Source organism: Tiliqua scincoides, chromosome 5, assembly GCF_035046505.1.
Source record: "Tiliqua scincoides isolate rTilSci1 chromosome 5, rTilSci1.hap2, whole genome shotgun sequence".
In the NCBI taxonomy this organism is placed as follows: domain Eukaryota; kingdom Metazoa; phylum Chordata; class Lepidosauria; order Squamata; family Scincidae; genus Tiliqua; species Tiliqua scincoides.
This window is the reverse complement of record NC_089825.1, coordinates 131,335,688-131,359,768: the sequence shown is the minus strand read 5'-3', so window position 1 is coordinate 131,359,768 and position 24,081 is coordinate 131,335,688. Positions and strand designations below refer to the sequence as shown.

Here is a 24,081-nt window from a genome sequence, read left to right as displayed (position 1 = left end):
CACATGAAGTTCTGCTAGGGTTGGTTCACTGTCAAGCTCCTCCAGCACAGGCAGGCACTCAGTATTGTTTAGCGCTTCTTTGGTTGACTACATTTTCTCTGGAATACAGCTCAGAGTAGTGCTTCACGCAGCGCTCCATCTGCTGAGCCCGATCCTGGATGACCTCGCCTGTGGCAGACTTCAGAGGGGCAATTTTCTTCTGTGTTGGACCTAGGGCCTGCTTGATACCGTCATACATCCCCTTGATGTTGCCTGTGTCAGCTGCTATCTATATCTGGGAACAGAGTTGGAACCAGTAGTCGTTAGTACATCTCCTGGCAGTTTGCTGGACTTTGTTGCGAGCAGCTCAGAGGACCTGCAGGTTGTGCTCACTGAGACAGGCCTTGTATGCTGCTTGAGCTCTCCTCTTTTCCTCAATGACTGGTGTCAACTCCTCAGAGTGGGATTCAAACCAGTCTGCCGTCTTGTTGGTCTTCTTGCCGAATATGGACAAGGTGGTGTTGTAAACAGCATTCTTGAAATGTTCCCATCTGTTGGATGCATTTGCATCAGCCGGGCCTGGAAGAATTTCCTCAAGCGCTTGTGTAAATTCCTCCACTTTTCCCTGATCCTGGGTCTTGCTGGTGCCAATGTGAAGTCTTCCTTCCTTTCTCGTGTGATACAGTTGCTTTGTTTGCAGTTTCACTCTGCTGCACACCAGGGAGTGGTCAGTGTCACAGGCAGCACTCTGATAGCTGCGTGTGATCTTGGTGCTGGGAAGGCTGGAGCGTCTGGTGAGAATCAGGTTGAGCTGGTGCCAGTGCTTTGATCGTGGGTGTCTCCAAGAGACTCTATGTTGGGGCTTCGTGTTGAAGAACGTGTTCCTGACACAGAGACCGTGATGTAGGATTATGATAAAATTAATAGGGCCCTGTCTCCAAAGGGCTCACACTCTAACACAAGTTTCAAAAGAAACACCAGCACAAAACCCCTAGAAAAGAGACTGTTATTGAAAGAATAGGAACATTCAAACCACCTCCTTCCTGGCCTCCACACTTCCTTTTCTTCTCGGTCCTGCTCTTCTTCTCCAATCCAAGAAGTGGGAAAGGCAGAGTGCAGACCAACATCACAAGTTAGTTCCACACATCAGAGAAGACCCCACCAACTAAGAACACAAAACGTGCCTTTTTTCTCCAAGTCTGGCACCTCTTCTCAGCCGATTATTCCAGCACTTAATTTTATGTTCAGTTGAGTTGTACAAGAGGAGCATTTGAACTGTCCTTCGTCTTCTCCAGTTCACTTTCGAAACCTAAGCAATGAGCTGGATTCAGCAAACTCCTAGAAGGGGTGCTTCTTCAACTCATTGTCTCAGCTCGTATGTAGCTAAGGGGAGCTTAGCATTATTGAGGAACACTTCAAGCAGCCTGCTCTATTTACAAATAGACTAAAACATGTGCATATTGGACTGATCGGAAAAATAGGGTAGCCTAGGTTGGAAACAGACAACTATGAGCCTTGTCTTCCAGCCACAGACTTCACAAAAGAAATGCCTATGCTAACTTGATACTTTAATTGTTTCGCCTTACTAGCTTTTTCCTGTTGTTCAGTTCAGGCCTCAACACAATGATGTAGCATTTGGGGGAGAAGATACAACCCAGCAAGCCAGCGCTGGAGGCCAGGATGGAGAAGCTCTCCACAGCCACCATGTACTTCCCTTTGGTGCTCAGGTAAGTGGGGACAAAACATAGCCACACACTGCAAAAGATCAACATACTGAAAGTGATGAACTTGGCTTCATTGAAACTGTCTGGCAACTTCCTGGCCAGGAAAGCCACCATGAAGCTGATGATGGAGAGAAGTCCCAGATAGCTCAGAACAACATAAAACATTGTTACAGACCCTTCATTGCATTCTGCTGTGATCTCCATAGTCAGTGACTGCATGTCTAAATCTGGGAATGGGGGAGAGGTTGCCAGCCACACCCCACAAATGCCTCCTTGCATAAGAGAGCAGGAAAGGACAATGGAGTAGGCCAGTTTTTTCCCCACCCACCTCCTCATGCTGGACCCTGGTTTGGTGGCCATGAAAGCGACAACCACAGTGATGGTTTTGGCCAACACACAGGATACGGCCACCGAGAAGATGATGCCAAAAACAGATTGCCGGAGAAGGCAGGTTGCTTTCCCAGGGTAGCCAAGAAACAGCAAAGAGGAAAGGAAGCAGAGCAGGAGGGAGACAAGGAGGGCGTAGGTGATGTCCCGGTTGTTGGCTCTGACAATGGGGGATTCTTTGTGCTTGATAAAAATTCCCAGCACCAAGGCTGTGATCAGAGAAAGAGACCCAGCAAGGGAGGCTAAACCGATCCCTAAAGGTTCTTCAAAGGAGAGAAAGGTTATAACTTTGGGGATGCATTCATCTCTGTCCTGGTTTGGATAGTGATCTTCTGGGCACTGGAAACAGTCAGGTATGTCTGAAAGAGAAAGAAGACCCATCATAGTGTTAACTCGTGGGAATTTCCTTGGGTGCCTTCTGAGTCGGAATCACTGTTTATGTCAAACTCTGCCTGCCTCGTCCCCTTTTGGAGTGCGGCCTGCCTAAAAACGCATCTTAGGATTATTGAACCTATCTTATTACTAATAAGAGTGACATACTCATGAAATGACTTCTCTTTTATGTTCGTTCTCAATAGTGATGAAAAGATTTTCAAGTTCAAATATAATTAAACAAAATACATTGCCCAACACCAGCATCTGCAGATCCAGCATTTGCGGATTTGAGTCAACGCAGATCATAAAATTATAGAATCATAGAGTTGGAAGGGCCTGTTAGGTCATCTGGTCCAACCCCCTGCCTACAGTAGATAAATAATAAAAATAAAATAATAATACATGTATTTATATACCGCCTTTAATGGTCTTCAGATTTCTCCTCAGACTTTATTTCAAGGCGGTTTACACAGGCAGGCTATACTAAATCCCTATAGGGATTTTTACAATTGACGAAGGTTCTGCCTTTCAAGAACTACAACATTTCAGATGGATCCTTTTATGATCTGGTATCATGTTCTGGCCTTCAGTTTCCTCCCACGCAAGCTGACAATCCTTCATATCTCACTTGAAGGACGGCCAAAGAGCAGATGGAAAAACTCGGCTCGGCTTGTCAGCTGCTTCAAGGTCTCGCCGTTCACAGTGCCGGTGGCCTCGAACTGGCGACCTTCAGCTGTTATCTTCAGGCAAACGGAGGCTCTGCCCTCTAGACCAGACCTCCTGCCTGTAACTCCTCCTAGAGCATCTCCAACAGGTGCTTGTCAAGCCTCTGCTCAAAGATCTCCAGTGAGGGAGAGTCCACTATCTCTCTTGGTAATCTGCACCACCAATTCTTTTCAATCAGGAATTTTTTTCCCCTGATATCCCATCAGAATATCTTCTACTGCCATTTGTACCTGTTTGTTCTACTTCTACTTTCAGATGACAGCCCTTCAGGTGTTTGAAGAGTGCTGTCATATCCCCTCTTAGCCTTCTCCAGGCTGAACATACCAAATTCCCTCAACCTTTTCTCGTAGGGCTTGTTTTCCAGCCCTCTGATCATGCTCACGGTCTTCTGAACCTTCATCCAGGTCTTCTGAACCTGCTCCAGTTTGGTTGCCTCTTTCTTAAAGTGTGGTGCCCTGGAGTGACATCTGACCAATGCAGGGTAAAGCAGAACCACAACTTCTCGCAACTGGGAAACTAATGCAGCTTCTACCAATGCAGGCTAAAATTGCATTCTCCTTCTTTGCAGCCTCATCACACCTGCTGACTCATGTTCATCTTGTGATCCACTGCATGATGCCAGAGTCCCAGTTTAAATAGTTCTTTATGGAGAGCACCAGAAAAATTGGGTTTCCCCCTTTCTTGCAGCAAAACTGCGCCATTTCCAAGCCTCTCAGGTCTAAAATTAGCAATAATGCAGCACCTCCAGGTCTCTCAATGTTTGTTTCCGCACTGTCCAATGAACACTCGAGACAACAGATATGGGAGAAAGGGCAACTTTATTTCATGTTACCAAGAGAAGCAGAGGCTGAGACCTGCAGCATCCGAGGCAGCAAAAGCCCCTGTGGTGCGGGGAGGGACCTCTGGGTGGTACCAGAAACCTCTGCCCCCAGTTGGGCATGCACCCGACTCCGAGTCGCGCCCCGCTGCTGGGACGGCGCGTCTCATCCATGTCTATCCCTTAAGGGGAAGGCAGCCGGACTGCAGACTGTGCCACCTCGAGCCGCTGAGCCTCTGAGGTGTGCCCCGCGGTCCCGGCCAGGGTCCCAGCCAGGGCCCCGTCCACTTCCTCGTGCCGCCAAGCCCCTGAGGACTGAAATAGGGTTCTGCCCTGCCTATGCCGCCTGAAGGTGCATGCCAAAGTCCCATTCACGCCTCCTAACCCGCACCACCATCCCTCTTAAAGTGACCAATGGCTGCTTGCAAACAGGGGGGGGGGTGTAACCCCCAGGCCCATAACAGTCTGGGGTAGGCAAAAAAACTGCCTGCCCCTCGGCCAATCTTGGCAGGCAGCAAAAAATTCCTACTCGGCCCCAAACGGCGACCAGTTAAACTCAGACTGCCTCTAGGGCGGGTGGGTGGGTATTCCCACGGTGCCCACATGCACAAGGAGGAAGAGGGCTGGGTCTCGTCCCCTTTTGAAAGGTCTGCCGTGGCTGCATGACCCAGCCCCCTTCACCTCCCCCTTGGGGAGGGGCTGGACTCTCAGAGTGTCCTGGCCAGGGCCAAACAAACTCCGACCACCTCTTTAATGGGGTGATCGGGATATACCACATTCGGCCACAGGAGATGCTGAATGTAATGAAATTATTCTATTCCATTGCATTACGTTCAGCACCTTTAGTGGCTGAATGCGGTTTATACCACTGCTGTGAGACCTGGAAGAGCATCTTTAGTCCAGAGAGGCTTGGAAAACACACAGTTTTGCTATGCAAAGGTAGGAAACACAATTTTTGCACTTGTTTCAGTTTTAAGAAATTGAAACTGGGTCCCCAGTATACCTGGATTTTGGATTCCATGGTTCTCTGCAGATACCAAGGTCTGACCTGTATATCCACAGATGCATAAATAATGGAGGCAAGAAACATTCGGAGTCACAACAGACAGATATATCTGCACATATAAAAGGATGTGTTCTAAATGGTGCCAGGTTATCACTTCACATATAGTCATGTCTATGAACCTGTAAGCTTTTTGGTGCACCATGTCTCCTACCTGTCCAGGTGGAGATCTTCCCTTCTGGACACGGAATACAATCGTAGCAGCAAAATTTCTCCCCTTCCTTCTTTTTCTTCTGAGAACCAGGCTGGCAGGAATCACTACAGACCGAGATGGGGAGCACCTGCACAGAACCGTGGAGAGAGTTGGGGACTGGGGCCAGTTGACATTTTATTGTCCTTCAGGTGAGATAAATGGTCAGTCAACACTGAAGAATTTAAAATATATTGGATGCAACCTTTCCGCCTGGACTTTCCTGGGTATGGCAGCTTTAACATTTGCCTTTAGTCACTTTCAGCCCAATCCTGTTCTTTCTCCTCCCCACTTATGTGCAACACCGAATGGCTACTACTGCATCCTGCGAAGAGGTAGGGTAGTTGCAGTGATCTACTCTGGGAATGGAAACATGTGTTCTCTTACTGAGTGGTAATCTTCCATAATATGGAGGAATCTACCCAGATTTGCCCAATCAAATTTGCAGGCACAAGTCAGTGTGGACCAACACCGTTGTCACCAAACCTGCCTCTTCACGGTCATGATCTACCCCAACGTATCCCTATTCTGCCCTCCCTTGCCCACCTCAACACCTCATTCCGCCCTCCCCTGCTCCCATTCTGCCCTCCCCCACACAGTCCCACTTCCGCTGTCATTTTACCTGCCACAGCAGGTCCCGGAGGATCTACCAGTGAACATGAGAAGGCTCTGGCCTTCCCTCAAACTATCTGGCAGCGCATGACTTCACACGCAGCCAAAGCATCTCTTACAAGTGCCACATGGCAGTTAGCACTTGCGGAACACTCATTCCACCAGTGGGGCAGCCCAATAGGATTGGGTTGTTGGGGTGTGACCTTGTGGGGAAAAAGACCACTGAGCTGCGTTCCTCAATTCATAGAAACAAGGAGGATGAAATAATAGCTCATAATTTCATGTCATGTCTCTCTTTCGTTTTTAAATATGATACTTGGTGCTGATATGATTACAAAGAGCCCAATTCAGGGCACAGATCTTCTGGCCCACTAGAATGCTGTGCTGATCTTCATTACTAAAATACATCCCCTGCAATAATGAAGTCACACCCCATAGTACCCCATGGCATCTTGCCTAGATGCCTTTAAGAGGAGATTGGACAAATTTCTGGAGGAAAAGTCAATCACAGGCTACAAGTCATGGCAGGTATGTGCAAACTCCTGACTTTAGAGGCAGGCTGTATCTGAGTGCCAGATGCAGGGGAGAGTGCCAGGACACAGGTGACGTCTTGTTGTCTTTTGTGCTCCCTGAAGCATTTGGTGGGCCACTGTGAGATACAGGAAGCTGGACCAGATGGGCCTCTGGCCTGATCCAGCGGGGCTCTTCTTACAGTACTCTACAATCCATACCTGGTTCAAGCTTCTTTGCCATGCCATGTTATCCTCATGAATGGTGAATGTTCTCCTTTCACCTGCATGGGGATCCAGCTGTCCAACTTTCACCTTGTGGAGGGAGGAGTTTGGAAATATGACGACACCCATGATATCAAACCCGGCTACCATTTCCCTCTGATCATTAAATGAGACTTTTTCTCCAACAGAGTTGTTGAATGAAATGCCTTGAATAAATGGGTGCAGCTGTTTAAAATATGAATAAATAAAGGAATTATGGCATATAATAAGTGATAAATAAAGGAATAAATAAAGGAATTACCTTTGACTTTCTTTCTCAAGATCTCAAAGATCTTGTCATGATGTGGGGTGGCAGTGAAGAAGGTCAATTCCATGCTAGGGATCAAAGGGGATTGAGAGTAAGACTGCTAATATTGTAATGATATTGTAATGGCTCGCTAACAGGGAAGATACCAGTCACTAAAGGGGTTAGACAAGGTTGCATTTTAGCTCCGTTTTTGTTTAATCTTTTTTTAGCTGATCTTCGTGCTCATTTGTCTACAGCTGAGAAGTCAGCCCCTTATTTGAACAAAATGCCTGTTCCCGTTCTATTATATGCTGACGATGCTGCCCTTCTGTCAGTTTCCAGCTCGGGTCTCAGACGCTTTCTTGTGCTATTTCAATCTTATTGTTTATGTAACAATCTATTTATTAATGAGGAAAAAACCAAAATTATGGTTTGTTTTTTTTTTCCAAATCCTGGAGGCCCCTTCATTGGGTAATCAATAATAGGCCTATTGAACAAGTCAACACTTCTAAATATCTTGGCATTTTTTTACATTTTCAACTTAAGTGGTCTAGTCACAGGAACTCCATAATCGCTTCTTCTTCACATCTAATTGGTACGATAACTAAATTTCATCATACAGCCGGGAATCGGTATGTCCCGGCTGCACTTCGTATTTTTAATACTAAAATGGTTAGTCGCCTGCTTTACGGGGTTCCTATCTGGATTCATGCCATGTCAAATAAAGTCGATCAGTTGGCCGCCTCCTTTTATACATGGATCCTTGGGGTCTCTAATTATATCAAATTGTCTACTTTGTTTCCTGAGCTGGGTGTACATCTCCCTTCAACATGGGCTTGGAAATTCACTTTTAAATTTTAGTTACGCCTTTTTTTTAAGACTGTCCCTGATCCCCTTCTTGCTCATTCTCTTATGGATTCTTTTCAATCCGCTTGGTATGAGTATTGTGTATCCAAATTAGCCTCTATAGGCATTCTTTTAGATTCGCTTTTTAATTGTAGTTTTAATCAGTTGCACCTAGAATATTGTGTTCAGTTCTGGTCCCCACATCTTAAAAAGGACTTAGCTTAAGGACCTAGTCCTTAAAAAGGACTAGAAAAGCTGCAGAAGTGAGTGACCAAAATGATTACTGGGCTGGGACATGTCCCTTATGAGGAAGGGCTACAGCGTTTGGGGCTTTTCAGTCTAGAAAAGAGGCTCCTGGCGGGGAGGGGGACATGATTGAGACATACAAAATTTTGCAGGGGATGGATAGAGTGGATAGAGGGATGCTCTTTTCTTTCTCACACAACACTAGAACCAGGGGACACCCACTAAAATTGAATGTCAGCACATACAAAATAGAATATTTCTTTACCCAGTATGTACAGGATGAGACTAATTATTCGCATGGGTTCCATTCCAAGCACTCACCTGGATGGCAAAAAACACACTATAGCAAATCAATCTAAAAAAACAAAGTTTCTTTGCTCCAGTGATTTAAAAATAGCCTTGCTGACCTTTTGAAGATAAGAGTCATTAAGAAGACAATCCATCAATCAGTCGTCCTCCAAGCACTTCACTCAGTCCCTCCCTTCACCAATACAAAGTTATCACCTTTCTTTCACGTGCTCAGGGGGAAGGGAGGGGTCCCCTGGAGAGAGAAGGATTGATGGATTGTCAGCCAGCTGCCCTCTCTCTCTCTCTCTCTCTCTCTCTTTAAGAAGGCTGTTGTTAAAGGACCCTTCAGTTTTTAAAACTGATTTTAAAGGGATTTAAAATCCCTTTAAATCCCCTTCTCCAGGGATCAGCACATTCCTTCTCATTTGCAGGGGGTCATTCGTGTTGTGTCAAATCCGTGTATAAATAGGCTGGACCTGTAATTTGTATGTGGAACTCCCTGCCACAGGATGTGGTGATGGCATCCAGCCTAGATGCCTTTAAAACAGGATTGGACAGATTTCTGAAGGTTACAAACCATGATGAGTATGTACAGTCTTAGATTAGCTGGTCGCTCATTATGAGGACCTGGTAGGAATTTTTTTTTTTGTCATCCGAATTGGCCGTGGGTGGCTGTTCTTTTTTTTGCCTACCCCAGACTGGTGAAGGAGAGAAGGGATATCCAGTAGGTCTCATGCATTAAAAATTGGTCACTGTGTTTAATAAAGTAACACAAGCTAAACCCAGTTGCAATCTGCTGTCTTCACTGGGGTGTGTGAGTGTAAATAGATGCAGGGAGGTGGCAGTGAGATGCAAGTATCTTGTGGTCTTGTGTGTGCTCCCTGAAGCATCTGGTGGGCCACTTTGAGATACAGGAAAGTGCACTTGATGTGCCCTGGGCTTGATCCAGCAGGGCTCTTCTTATGTTCTCAAAGACCCTTTCCTTGGTGTTACAGTCACTTTGATGAGGAATTAGCCTTTAGTTTTGCAGTGCTAGAATTGAAGACTTACAATGTTTTAATCTCCAAAATGGGTGAAGTGAACCCTCTTTCAGTGAAAGATTTATGTGAAAACCAATTCACCAGATACTGTGTTCCTAATCAACCAGCCCCCGGGGATGTTTTCATGAATCAGGATGGGCAAGGATTGGGAGCACACACGGACAAACTTCCATGTGCTTAAATATTTGTCTACACCAGTGGTTCCCAAACCCACTGTGGTTTCGGTGCCTTTCACACTCACAAGGGCACTTCACAGCCTGTTCTTCCTGCCTCATTTATCTGAGATTGCACCAGATCTCACAACTATCAATACATTTCAGCCCAGTGATCCAGGAAGAAGAGGTCCCAGGACGCACCTGTGAGTGTGCTGTGGTACTCTGGAGCACTATGTGGCACAGTTGGAAACCAATGTTGCACATTGTCAGATAGAAGAACAACTGCAAAGAATGTGGAACAGCAAGTCAAGCAGTCACCAAGGTATTCGCCATCACACTAATAGCACAATCTGCATACCTCACTGGTGAAAAATTACCTGCCAGGATTGGAGGTCTTGAAAGTCACCTCGTTTATCTCCGGCCATGGATCTGCGATGCGTTCTAGATGAGTACATGGCATGTAAAGCATGTGCCACTGCATAGACAGCACTGTAGATACTGTAGCTGTGGCCAGTCATGCGCATTTCAAAAACAGTCTCAGGGAGGTTCTCCAGTCTCTCCTCCCCAGTGCAGGATTCACCAACCTGGCCCGATGCAGCAGGACTTGAAAATGAACACACGAAAGCTTGCCCCCAGAAGACCTTGAGGAAACCATCCGTTTGATCCTGGTGAGGGTGTATTTTCTGAAGATGGGTCTGGAATCCTGGAGGTTCAGCTGAATGAATCGTGAAGGAAATTGTGCTTTTGAACAGCTGAAGATTCTTAAGCGTGATTTCTGTTGCTGCAAAATCAATCTGTGCTGTCATAATCCACACCTTTCCAAGGGTTATGCTCTCCTCATATTCAAATTCTACAATGGCCATTAAACCACTCAGCCATGAAATGGTCAGACTTTCTCCATAAATGACAAATGTGTTTGCTTTCCTACCCATGATCAGCAGATAAATTTTTGAGGTCGTGCCACCCAGATTTTGAGGGTCAATTAATTGAGCTTGTTTGTGGATTCGTTCTGTGAAAGCTGAGCAAATCCCATGCTGGGAAAACAGTGGCTCCATGGCTTGTAAGAAACGGTCCCCACTGTCATCATCCACAACAAAGAGTCCGACCCACGTCCATCCAAAATGCTGAAGTAATTGGATAATCCCCTTGTACTGATGGGCTTCGTTTGGGACCATTCGGTAAAAAGAAGGGACCTGCATTGAATCTCGCTCCTCTGGGGCAAATGAGCCATAAGTGAGCTACAAGGAAATGTACAGAAATGGATCGGAGATATATCTAAGTACATCTATAAGTGAATGGTTTTTAGTGCAACAAATACTAGACATGGTAAAAACCGGAATACAAATTCCACGTCCAATTTATCAATATGAAGGTCATGGATTGTTTAACCAGCAATGAGGAAAAAATGGTGCAATTGATGTAGTGTCTCAGAAGGTTAGATTGTGTTGCATAAGTCTTTTGTATATCCCCACTCTTCCATGTATGGATCTTACCTGTGGTATCTTGTAGAGACTTAAGATGTCTGCCATGCAGACAGAAATATCGGAGCCCATTCCTCCAATGACAGCTCTCAGGTTCTGGGGGGTCCCACATCTGTAGTTGGGTACAAATCTCTGTGATTTGAAGAGAAGATCTAGGGTAGTGCGATAGGTCAGTTTCTCATCATAGTAGCTGTCACAGATGTGGAATCCGAGAGTGACATTCGGCAGGATCTTGGGATTCCCATTGATCTCTCTGACAGCAAATGCCAAGGCCCTGATGTGCTGGTAGAACTTTGTCAGCGCACTGTGAAAACAGTGAAAACACCCTCTCACAAATGTACTCTGAAGTGCATGTTTTTGCTCACAGTACTACAACACTTTGAATTTGATCAAGGAAGGAACTCATACAAACAGCATCAGTTGTCATCAGGCTGAAGGAGAAACATGTGACTGAGAAGAAGGTATTGAAGGCACAAAAATTATCAAAAAATGAGCTGGAACTCCTAGCAGAGCAAAGAGCACAAGGAGACAGACAGAAACATGGTCATTTCAGATGTACAATGTAATTAATATACGTGCACAATGATGTGCATTCAGGTATTGGTAAAGCCTGCAGAAAGTAATGAAGGCATCATATATAAGGCACAGCAAGGAAATCCTGTGTAAACTTTAGGAACAATTTGATCCATCCAGCCAATCCTTTTTCTCCCCACCCCCATCTTCCTATAAGTATTTGTGAACAACTTAGCCAGAATTTCACATTCATGCAGCTGTTCTCTCATTTTTCTACATTTGATATCCTACACATTTTGTAATGCATCACTTAAATAATACTCACAGAAACCATCATATAAAAATCATCACTCAAATCCTCCCATAGCAGAAAGAAAAACCTGGTTTTAATGCTGCCATTAACATCTGTAACCTTAAGAATGTGTTCTTTCAAAACTGGGGAAAAAAACAAACACAAACTTTTTATTATGGGAGGAGAAAATCAAGATATGCTGTAAACCAAATGAAAAAGCAAGTGACTCTTAAAGCTTGGACTATTTTGGAAAAGCAGTGCTATTGTGTGAAGCCAACCTCCAGCTTCTGTAAGAGCATATATCCTGAACGACTCCATCTGAGGCTTCCAAGTTCACACGTCATGGGAAGGAAGAAAAAAAAAAATGAACATGAGTTCCTTACATTGGGACATCCAAACCCAGCTCCTGAGATGGGGAGTTCTTGAAGGCAACTGTGGGGAAAAAGTAAAGGATCTGAGAAGTGATCCCGCCAATCAGGAGGTCCCCAGACTGATACCATTCATGTGGAACAGGGAGGGGATTGTTCCTGGGACATTTTGTAGCATGTACCTTGCACACCATGTGGGCCAGCAGAATTAGTAGCAATGCAGATACCATCGCCTGTTGGCAAAGTTTCTCTCCAGGTACAGACACTGCCGTGCCCATCGGCAGCTTCGTCATAGGCATTTAAGCAAGCAACAATGGATGGCTGCCAGTTCTGCCCATATACTAGGCCAAGACAGGCATGTCAGTGTTATCTTTAGCATTCATAAGATCAGAAAAGCACGCCTTGAATGGCAACCAAACCGGACAATGGAAGAGAGAAACTATCATGGCTCAAACCAACGGACCTCTCCCTGCCTCATTTCACTCAGCCCTGCACTGAGCATGGCCAGTGGAGAGCTTTATAACTAATCTCTGACTTGTGAATCCTTTTTTCTGACTTTCCTAAAGAAAGCTGCTGGAGTGTGCAATTAGCTTGGATAATTGCTAGGAAAATAATTACCACTGCGACATTTTGTCTCTGAACGGCACTCACAGTAGCAGTGATACGTTTCAGGTCTGATTGCTGCTCTCCATGCGCTAGAAGTGAGGTGGGTTCAGGACAGGGATGGGAAGGTCCGATGCAGCTTGACTCGACTCGAGTCTAGAGTCACCGCCCTCCCGCCACTCGACTTGAAGAGTCGCAGAGTCACCCTCTCATGACTCTAAAGAACTCGAGTTGCCCCGCCGCTTTTAAAAAGCCCGCCGTGGAAAAAATGAGGCTGCTGCTGGTGTGCGTGTGTGTGTTGGAGATCTCCTGTAATACTCCCCTGCTGTCCCACCCATCTGTAAATGGGGTGGGAGGGGGTGAGACAAACTGTGAAACAGCAGTAATAGAAGCGGCAAGAGGGAGGAAGGTCACATACGGCAGCTGCCAGGCTTACCAGGACGACCCAATCCATTGCAACTCTACTCATAAGTAGTCCCAACACAGTCAGTGATCCAATGAAGCTTCCCCCTCCTAAATAACAATGGAGCCCATAGAAGCCACGGGTTGGGAATCATGTTTGCTACAAACCACCTCCACCCTGCTTCCCCTCCAGTCAATCCTAAGCTAAGAACCTGCTTGGGCTCCTCCTCCTGCCCTTCCATCCTGCATCCAATGATCATGGATTCCTTCCTTCCTATCCTGGGCAAATGAGCTCGCTTCCACCTCCCCCTTCCTGCCCAGATGCATTAACCCTTTCCTGCCTCGTGGCTGGAATCTCCCTGCTACTGACCTGGTCGGAATGATGGCCCCCCCCCCGAGGTTTTTCATGCCACAAAAATAGTAAGCAAACACACCCAGACACAGGCAGACTCGAATCAGCATGTGTGGGGACAAGTGCTGAGTCAGGGGGACCCTGACTCTAGTCTTTTTCCGAGTCTTCCACACGCCCGACTCACAAGTCCATAGCGGTGAAAGACGCGCATTTTTGTGACTCGAGTCCAAGTCATCTGAGCTGAGTTCCCAACCCTGGTTCAGGGTGACCCCAGACAACACACTGCAACAGAAGAACTAAGCCCTACAGGCAAATCAAAGAAGTCCTTGTTAGGCTAGCTCTGGCAATGATACACTTGGTCCTCTTTCTTCCCTTCGTAAGATTCACTCCACTGGGGCCATAGGCAGCAGGTTTCAGGGAAGGGGTCACAGTACTCTTGTCTCCCTTGCTCCCCCACCCAAGTCAGAGAGGAAAAAGAACAGGAAGACTGAGAAGGTGTGAAAGAAGGTGATAGAAATTTGGGGTTTATTATTAGGAATATTTGCATATCATTTTCAGCACAAAAGTTCACTTATGTGGGATGGGTAAAAGATGTCCCCAGGGGCCCATAATCTTACACCAGTTACAAAAGAAACACCAGGTCTTGGGGACCAGGAGATCCTGCGGCTGTAATAAGGATCTCCTTTCGAACCCTGGCCGAGACTTTGTGGGTTCATTGATGGGTGACCTGCATGTTACTTGCTAACAGTCATGCGTTTGTGAGAATGGGTTTTGCCTTTGTATTGGCAGAGCCTGGTTTCTTGCTTATGAATCAGGCCTGGAATACAGACATGGATTCTCCACTCACAGCCGACATGTTCCCAACACATACACCTTATCCTCCCAATGATGTCCCTTTAGTAGAACTAACATCTCTGATTGCCCTTCTCACACGGGACAGTGTGCAGACAGGGCCTGCTTCCCTCACCTCCAGGGAGACTTCTGAGCCCAGAAGAGGCTATTCACATCCTCCTGCAACCTCTGCCAGGCTCAGAATGCCAATTAGAGGTAAAAGGTCTCTTTGGGTCACTGAGGCTTCCTAATGCCTTATAAGGAATTTAAAATGTCACTTCTGGTTTTTCAAAAAGTCTAGAAGTGACTTTTTTTAACCTCTGATTGTCATTCTGAGCCTGGCAGATGCCACAAGTGGATGTGTGTGACCTCTGCTGGACTGAGAAGACCAGCAAAACTCCCCTCGCCTCTGGAGGGTGGGTGTTCCCTGGTATCCGCATGTGATGAAATAGTTGTACAGCTGCATTTCATTGTGAAGGATTTTCCCACCCCCCAAATTCTGGGGGGTTTCATGTCAAGGGGGCAGCCAAGCAGAGAGCCAGTGGGTGGTGCGAGAGAGAATGTCACCAAGCTGGAGGAGACGTTGTCCCTCGCTTGTCTGTGCTCTTCTGACTGGACAAGACATGGAGAGTCCACACTCTGGGGATCAGAGTGGAAGGCTGTTGGAGAGAGCCCCAGGGACATAGAAAGGATCCAAGTGCCAGCCAGGGGCATTGGGTTCTGTTCAGTTGGTCTGTCCTCCCCTTGCAGACATTGGGAGCTTTTGGTCCTCTCAGCTCAGGCTAGGCTGAGTTGGGATCCAGGCCCTCAGTAAAGTCCAGCAGGACCTGCATGTGTGAGGCTTTCCTGCAGAGCCAGCACCATTCAGGGGATGTTTTTTTTTTTTTTCTTTTCTTTTCTGCAAGAAACCAAGACTATTTACAACCCACCTATTAATAAAACCCTTTTTGCTTTACACCTCTGAGTGTTCCGGGATCAGTGGGTTTGCCAGCCTCCCTGCTCTGCAAGTACTACTCTCAGAGTGAGGGCATTTTAACAACCCTAAATACCATTCTGGGGGTAGGGTTTTGCCCAGGGAACCCCTCTGGGAACTAGATCTCTCAGGCTGGTGGCAGCAGACTAGATTTACTAAGTCGTGTCCCACCAAGTTGCACATTCAAACCATTGGAAGAGTGGGGGATGGGAAGGGAGTGAGCTTGCTAGGCATCACTGCCCTTGATCAGCGGGTGATTGCTAGAAGTCTTCCCCTTGCTTGACACCATGGTTTCACCTAACTGCAGGGGGTTTCGAAACGGAACTCCCACGGGTGTCAGGGCGTGCCTGTGTGTCATTCAGGCTAGTTGATTGTTGGCTTTGATCGGACTGCAACCAAAGGAGAATCGGGTCCCAAAGTCTCTGCTAAATTGCTTGTCTTTAGGTCTTTGGAGTAACTCCTGAGAACCTCATGAAAAATTTCTCTGTACTCCACTGTGACAAATGCTCTTCCCTTCTCGCACTTTCTTCTTTTTTGGTCCATTTTTGTTCTGTATTTTTGGACACAGACGCTCTCGTTCCACTTCAGCAGACTCAAAACTGCTGGCAAGCAACCTCTGTCCATTGTTGTAAAAGCGCCATTCCCACACAGCCATGTGGATTGGGCACCCTGTCTGGAATAGCTACCCCTCCTCCAAGATTGACACAGGCATTTGCCACAGAGCAGCCAGCTAGGTAAAGCGGCGGAACGGAGATGCCAGGTGGGCTCTGCCCAGGCAACTTGGTGACATCATCAACCCAAAGTTAAGTCCAATCAGGCAACTTGGTGACATCATCAACCCAAAGTTAAGTTCATGCACACGGGAAGCATAGGTGTGTTTTTATGACTATCAACTGTGGGAGAGCCTTATGCTAGCAGACAGAAGATGCACAGCAATGGAAGTATCACGATCAGTGTCACTGGCTTGCAACACTGAACCAGTGGGCAGATCCAATCCCAAGAAGAATGGGAAGCAAAGCACTTGTGGTAACTACTGGGAGACGGGGGGCATATCAGTGATATGTATTGCAATTTCTCAGTAATGATTGGATATGCAGCCCTGGTCACTTTCCCAAACTTTATTCCATTGGTCTTTTAAAAAAAGAAAAAAAGTTTGACTTAAATATTTGGCTATTGTCTCTCAAAATGTGCGTCTCCAGCTAATGGCCGGCATTTGCGATACTTCCTAAATGTGCAGGTGATGAGTGCATCTGGGAGACAGATGGGGAGACAAAGGGGATTGGACAAGTTTCTGGAGGAAAAATCCATTACGGGGTACAAGCCATGATGTGTATGCGCAACCTCCTGATTTTAGAAATGGGCTATTCCAGATGCAAGGGAGGGCACCAGGATGCAGGTCTCTTGTGATCTGGTGTGCTTCCTGGGACATTTGGTGGGCCGCTGTGAGATACAGGAAGCTGGACTAGATGGGCCTATGGCCTGATCCAGTGGGGCTGTTCTTATGTTCTTACAGGAACATCATCACTGCATGACCCTTAGTTTATGTTTAGGTATGTGAGGAACAGGCACACTGCCTATGCACATTTCACAGTCGCATGTGCTGCCTAAATGAAGCTTGCAATGTCCAGATTTCCAAGCTGACCAGTTGCAGGGGGCCTGGAATGACTTTGGATTGCCAAATCCCAGAGACAGATGTGATTGATTCTGAAAACTCTGAAATTACTTTTGGACAACTCAGGGGTATCCATAAGTGTATTTTACTTAGCATATCCATTGGACTGATTTGAAAAAAATGGAGTCTTCTTTAGTCCTTCGCTGCCGCTTGGAGAGCAGGTTGTCCTCCTAGCTGAAATGCTACTATAGGTGCCACTGGTTTAAAGGACCAATGGAATAGAGTTTCAGATAGTGGCCAGGGCTGCACGTCCAAACATTACAAAAATGGTAGGAACAGTGTCTTCCAGCCACAGACATCACAGAAGAAATAACTATGCCAGTTTGAATCCTTTAATCCTTTCTCCTTATTAGCTGCTTCCTGTTGTTCAGCTCAGGCCTCAGCACGATGATGTAGCATTTGGGGGAAAAGATACAACCCAGCAAGCCAGTACTGGAGGCTAGGATGGCAAAGCTCTCCACAGCCACCATGCCTTTCCCTTTGGTGCTCAGGTAAGTGGGGACAAAACACAGCCACACACTGCAAAAGATCAACATACTGAAGGTGATGAACTTGGCTTCGTTGAAACTGCCTGGCAACTTCCTGGCCAGGAAAGCGATCGTGAAGCTGATGATGGAGAGAAGTCCCAGGTAGCCCAGGACCAGATAAAACATGATGACGGCGCCTTCATTGCATTCTGCTACCATCTCTCCAGGCAGCAAATGCATGTCCAGATTCGAGAATGGGGGAGAGGTTGCCAGCCACACCCCACAAATGCCTGTTTGAGTCAGGGAGCAGGAAAGCATGATGGAATTGGACAGTCTTTTCCCCACCCACTTCTTCATGCTGGACCCTGGTTTGGTGGCCATGAAAGCTACAACCACAGTGGTGGTTTTGGCCAACACACAAGAAACGGCCACTGAGAAGATGATGCCGAATGATGGTTGGCGGAGAAGGCAGGTCACCTTCCTAGGATAGCCAAGGAACAGCAAAGGAGAAAGGAAGCAGAGAAGGAGGGAGACAAGGAGGGCGTAGGTGATGTCCCGGTTGTTGGCTTTGATGATGGGAGTCTCTTTGTGCTTAATAAAAATTCCCAGCACCAAGGCTGTGATCAGGGAAAGAGACACAGCAAGGGAGGCCAAACCAATCCCTAAAGGTTCTCCGTATGAGAGAAAGGTTGTAAATTTGAGGATGCAGCCATCTCTGCCCTGGTTGGGATATTGATCTTCTGGGCACTGGGAACAGTCAGCTGTGTCTGAAAGAGAAAGAGGGCCTTTCACAGTGTCCATTCATAAGGGTCATTCCCATGGCTGCCTTCCGAGGGAGAGTCATTGCTTACATCAACCTCTATCTGCCAGGTTCCCATATGGAGCTGGTCTTGCCTCAAAAGGCAACTTAAGATTGTGTACTATTCTGCTCATGATTTTGAATCCAGTAGGCCCAGTATCTGGGGGGAGGGGTCTGTTTCAGGACTCCCCTTGATACAGATTTTTGCAGATAATGGCATTCATTCATTCATTCATTCATTCATTCATTCATTCAATTTTTATAAATCCATGGAACGGCCTCACAGGACCTTCTGGACGTGACCAGAAGGTGCTTTTGGTCATTTCCAGGCGGTCTGAGACCTTCCAGATGAAGGCTTGGCACCCGCCTTGAGTGAAATCAGTGGGTGCCGAACCCAGGAGATAAGGAGGGTCAACTATAGTAGTAAGAGTATCATAATTATTATTTCACTGCTGTTTTATGGATGTTCTTAATAGTGTTGAAACTTTTTTTTTACAAAATATTTTATTACAAAATATAAGGTGCCAGGACCTGATTTTCTTTCCTTCACGTTTCCTTGAACAGATAAAAGAAAGCAGATTAGAAAATTCCATGAATCAAGATGAAGGCCCTCACAGAATTCGTCATGCTTTTGCTTTTCATCCATCAATGTAAGCATTCATTCATCCTATAACTTTGATAGTTTAATTACAACCTATCACTGGAATATTTGGGGTATCATGACACCTACCCGTCTGGACTGAAACCTTCCCTTCTGGACACGGAATGCAATCGTAGCAGCAAAATTTCTCCCCTTCCTTCTTTTCTTCTGAAAACCAGGTTGGCAGGAATCACAACAGACAGAGATGGGAAGCCCCTGAGCAGAACCATGAAGAGAGTAGATATCAAGAATAAGACTCTCTTCTTGTTCATCAGATAAGCTACAAAGAAATGTCATGAACTGCTACGGAGGACTATGAGATATGTTGCAAGCAAAATCTTTGCCTGTATGTTCCTGGACATGGCAGACATTGTGTTTCTCATTCATCATTCTGAAGAGGAAAGCCTGTGACCTAGAGAGGGAACCAAATGACTACCCAGTGTGTCACTCAACCCATATATAGAGGAATGGCTAAATGGTAGCTCACAATTCTGTATCACAGCTCTTATTTTTGTGGTACAAGCCACTGAATTGAGTCTGATATGGGGCAGCTTGTACAGGGAAATAAACTTCTGGCCCACTAGAAATATTAAGATAGATTCATAGCATCATAGAGTTGGAAAGATCCTACAGGATCACTGACTCCAAACCTGGCCAAAGCAGGCTGTCCAGAAATACAGCAACCTCAGGAGATGGCTATCCTGCAACGAGAGAGAGAGAGAGAGAGAGAGAGAGAGAGAGAGAGAGAGAGAGAGAGAGAGTGTCCATCCCCTTCCAAGGCAGACTGTTCCACTGCTGAGTAGTTTGTCACATCAGGAAGTTCTTCCTGATATTTCACCAAAATCCCCTATGTTGTGTTTTAAACCCATTTGTCCTGGTTCTACTCAGTGGTGTAGCTAAGACATCTGGCACCAAGGGGCACAAAAAACACCCCCATACCCCCTAACCCCCCATACACTATGTACTCATACATTGGGTACCTTGAAATTGTATCTTGGGGTCTCCAAAAGGCACTTCCAGTTTTCAGCAAAAATTGGAAGCACCTTTCAGAAGCCTCAAAGACAAACCCTAAAGGTGTGGTGTAGTAGTGTACCCCTCTGACCCCCTTAGTTACACCACTGGTCTTATCCTCTAGAGCAGGGGTGCTCAAACTTTCAACTTTAGGGATGCTGGACCTTTAACAAGTGTATAGAACAGAGAATTTCAGCAGGTGCAACTTGTCATCCCACAGATGACAAGCTGCACCTGCTGAAATTATCTCTCCTACACAATTTTAAAGGTCCAGGGTCCCTAAAGTTGAAAGTTTGAGCACCCCTGCTCTAGAGCAGGAGTCTCTAAACAGTTTGGCCCAAAGGGCTGCATCAAATATCTGGTACAGTGTCGAGGGCCGGAAAACAATTTTAAATAATAATACATTAGAGATGGAACCTAGATGAAAGAATAAGTGAATGGGTTCAAATGCCCAGGATTTCTCCAAGCACCAACACAGCCTAAGAAATAAAGCACACACTTCAATGGACCCCCATTCCCCCACCCCACAAGCACTACTTAATTTGTGTTTGGTCAACTGGGCCAGAGGCTCTCAGGGGATCAGAGGCTGGCTGTGTGCCGGATAAAGGCTGGCCGCAAGCCGCATTTGGATCCTGGGCCGGGGTTTGGAGACCCCTGTTCTAGAGTAATCAAGAACAAATTAGCTCGCTCAGATATTTACAGATATGACAGGCCTTCATATTTTGTGATGGTGATTGTGTCACCTCTTAACCTTCTCCTCTCCAAACTAAACACCTCTAACCCCTTCACACGCAATCCTATCCAGTGCTGGCACAGCCGGGCTTCATGATCCATTCTGTAACCAGCACTGGAATTGAGCAGGCTGGTGGTTTCTTCAGAATAAGGGGACATTTGTTCCCTCACCTGGAGTCGAGCCCCAGCCTGCTCAATGGTGCTACTTGGAATTACACTAGCAAAATTGCTGGCACAAGTCCAAAAAGCCCTGTGCAGGGCTGGGTTTCAAGGCCCAGGATGGGGGGTAGGATATTGCAGAGGCCTTCTCCGCTGATCTGCCCCTCCTGGGCTTGATCCACTCCCTGGTCTGCCTTTCGCCAACCCCTGTGCTGTTTCCTGCTGTACTTACCAGTGAAGGGAGCCACAGGTGAAGGGAGCCACAGGTACTTAAGAGTGAAGGGAGCCACAGGTGAAGGGAGCCACAGGTACTTACCAGTGAAGGGAGCCACAGGTGAAGGGAGCCACAGGTACTTACCAGTGAAGGGAGCCACAGGTGAAGGGAGCCACAGGTAATTAAGAGTGAAGGGAGCCACAGGTACTTAAGAGTGAAGGGAGCTACAGGTGAAGGGAGCCACAGGTACTTACCAGTGAAGGGAGCCACGGGTGAAGGGAGCCACAGGTAATTAAGAGTGATGGGAGCCACAGGTACTTACCAGTGAAGGGAGCCATTCAGGGCTGGCAGAACAGCACAGTCTTCCTGTCTGTGTTCCATACTGCAGCAGCAGTTAGGATTGTGCTGTTAATCTGTCCCAGTCCCCTAAAGCCTCACAGATTATATGCATTGTAGTAATAGATCTATTTCACTAATGGAGACATAAGAATATGCTGAATCCACACCTGGTTAAAACTTCTGTGCAACACAGTGTCTTTCTTTTCAACGATGACTGTTTTCCCGTCAGAAGCACAAGGATCCACCCGTCCAATTTGCACCTTATGGAAGGAGGTGTTGGGAAATATGACCACACTCATGATATCAAATCCAGCTACTATTTCTCCCTTATCATTGAATGACACGGTTTCTCCCGCTGAGTTGTTCAATGAAATGCTTTGGAGAAATGGGTGGAGCTGGATGATGGAGAAAAAGAAACAGAGAAACAACACTGGATTTGAGCCTCTGTCTTAGAATTGTATGCACTTTTTGCTCGCTCCACTTTGAGCTTTTGCTTTGCCACCACAAAGTAAGGGAACATTTGTTCCTTTGCCTCAGGACTGCACTGCAGCTGCACCAGCTCTGGAATGTGGGATAGGATTGGGCCCTTTGTGATTAACGTGTACAACACCATTTTAGCAGATATTCTTCTTGAAAATAATTGATGCTTCACCTTTTATAGTCCTATCCTATCCCTGGACCACCAGCGGAGTTGAAGCTGCACCAAAAAGCTGCACCCTGCATCCAGTTGTGTGAGGGGGGGATAAGGATAAATGGGAGGTAAGTAAAAATATTTGTTTTACTTATCACCAAGGGCTGCCTATTGATCTCCTTGGACATACTTCCTTGAGGAGGTTTATAACAACAACAACAACAACAACAACAACAACAACAACAACAACAACAACAACAATAATAATAATAATAATAATAATAATAATAATAATAATAATAATAATAATAATAGTACAGGCATTTATATACCGCCTTTCTTGGTCTTTATTCAAGACTTTATTCAAGGCGGTTTACATAGGCAGGCTATTTAATTCCCTGTAGGGATTTTTACAATTGAAAGAAGGTTCTATCTTTCAAGAACCACAACATTCAGATGAACCCCTGCTAATTGGGTAAGAGGCACTTTTTCAAGTAGGTGCTCCTTTTTTTAGCAGGGGGAGAGTAACTGGCCCACCTCACCCCAGCACTGTCTGTTCTAGTGGCTGTCTGCTGATATTCATTTGTATCTTTTTAGATTGGGAGCCCTTTTGGGACAGGGAGCCATTTAGTTATTTGATTTTTCTCTGTAAACCGCTTTGTGAACTTTTAGTTGAAAAGCGGTTATATAAGGTATATAAATACTGTTAATTAATTAATTAACAAGTAATTGCTCAGCAATTGAGCATGCTGGAAAGTACCTTCCCTCCCCTGTTAGATCCCTCCCAGATCAGAAATTAATTAATTAATTTCTGATCTGGGAGGGATCTAACAGGGGAGGGAAGGTACTTTCCAGCATGCTCAATTGCTGAAGGATCCTCAACTCTTGCCTACTCTCCACCCCCAATCCCTCCCCTGGTCCACTCACTTATGGCCCTAGTCCTACCACCGCTTCCTTCTCCCTGTCCACAGCCTAACCCTCTGCTGACTTATCGGCACCACGGTCTCCATGCCATCCACTGCTGCATGGCTGGCTCTGCTTCCTGTTTCTGGAGGGGGTCCGCTGCGTGCCATACCATGTCACGTTTCACAATTCCGTAGGTTGCACTGCGCTCCCAGAATTCCAGTTCCAGCAGTTCAGTTCAATCACAGGATTGGGCTGTGTATTCATGATCATCTAGATACCTCACTGGTGAAAAATTACCTGCCAAGAGTGGAGGTCTTGAAAGTCACCTTGTTTACCTCCCGCCATTGATCTGGGATGAGTTCTAGATGAATACATGGCATGTAAAGCATGTGCTACAGCATAGACAGCATTATAGATACTGTAGCTGTGGCCTGCCATGCACATTTCAAAAATAGGACCAGGAAGGCTCTCCAGCCCCTCCTCCCCAGTGCAGGATTCATCGATCTCAGTCAGCAGAGTTTGATTTAGAAATGAACACCCAAAAGCACGTTCCCAGAATCCCTTGAGGAAACCATCTCTTTGAACGTGGTGAGGGTGTATTTTCTGAAGATAGGTCTGGAATCCTGGAGGTTCAGCGGAGTGAATCGTGAAGGAAAGGGTGCTTTGGAACAGGTGAAGACTCTTATGTGTTACAAGACCTGTTAGTGGAAAATCAATCTGGGCTGTCATGATCCACACCTTTCCATGAGTCATGCTCTCTTCGTATTCAAGTTCTGCTACAGCCAATAAGGTACTCAGCCACAAAATGGTCATGCTTTCACCATAAATGACAAATGTGCTTGCTTTCATACCCATGATAGGCAGATAGATGTTTGAGGCCATGCCATCCAGGTCATCAAGGGCAAGAAATTGGCCTTGTTTGGGCATTCGTTCAGTGAAGGCTGAACAGATCCCATGCTGGGAAATCAGTGTCTCCATGGCTTGTAAGAAACGGTCCCCACTGTCATCATCCACAACAAAGAGTCCGACCCACGTCCATCCAAAATGACGAAGCAACTGGATTATCCCCATGTACTGATGGACTTCGTTTGGGGCCATTCGGTAAAAAGAAGGGCCCTGCATTGAATCTCTCTCCTCTGGGGCAAATGAGCCATAAGTGAGCTAAAACATGATTTATGGATACTTTAGATATTGGTTAGGTGTTATAACTAAGTACATGTGTATGTGA

General features: G+C 46.2%; 1 protein-coding gene across 1 annotated transcript; it reads right to left on the bottom strand.

The window, feature by feature from the left end:
* Positions 1 to 1,547: 1,547 nt before the first annotated feature.
* LOC136653547 (vomeronasal type-2 receptor 26-like) lies at positions 1,548 to 10,643 on the bottom strand. Its single transcript, XM_066630438.1, has 4 exons — positions 9,846 to 10,643; positions 6,605 to 6,832; positions 5,226 to 5,352; positions 1,548 to 2,449 (listed from the first exon to the last, which is right to left on the bottom strand). The coding sequence occupies exons 1-4, from the start codon at positions 10,641 to 10,643 to the stop codon at positions 1,548 to 1,550; spliced, it is 2,055 nt and encodes a 684-aa protein (XP_066486535.1).
* Between the last annotated feature and the right edge of the window lie 13,438 nt (positions 10,644 to 24,081).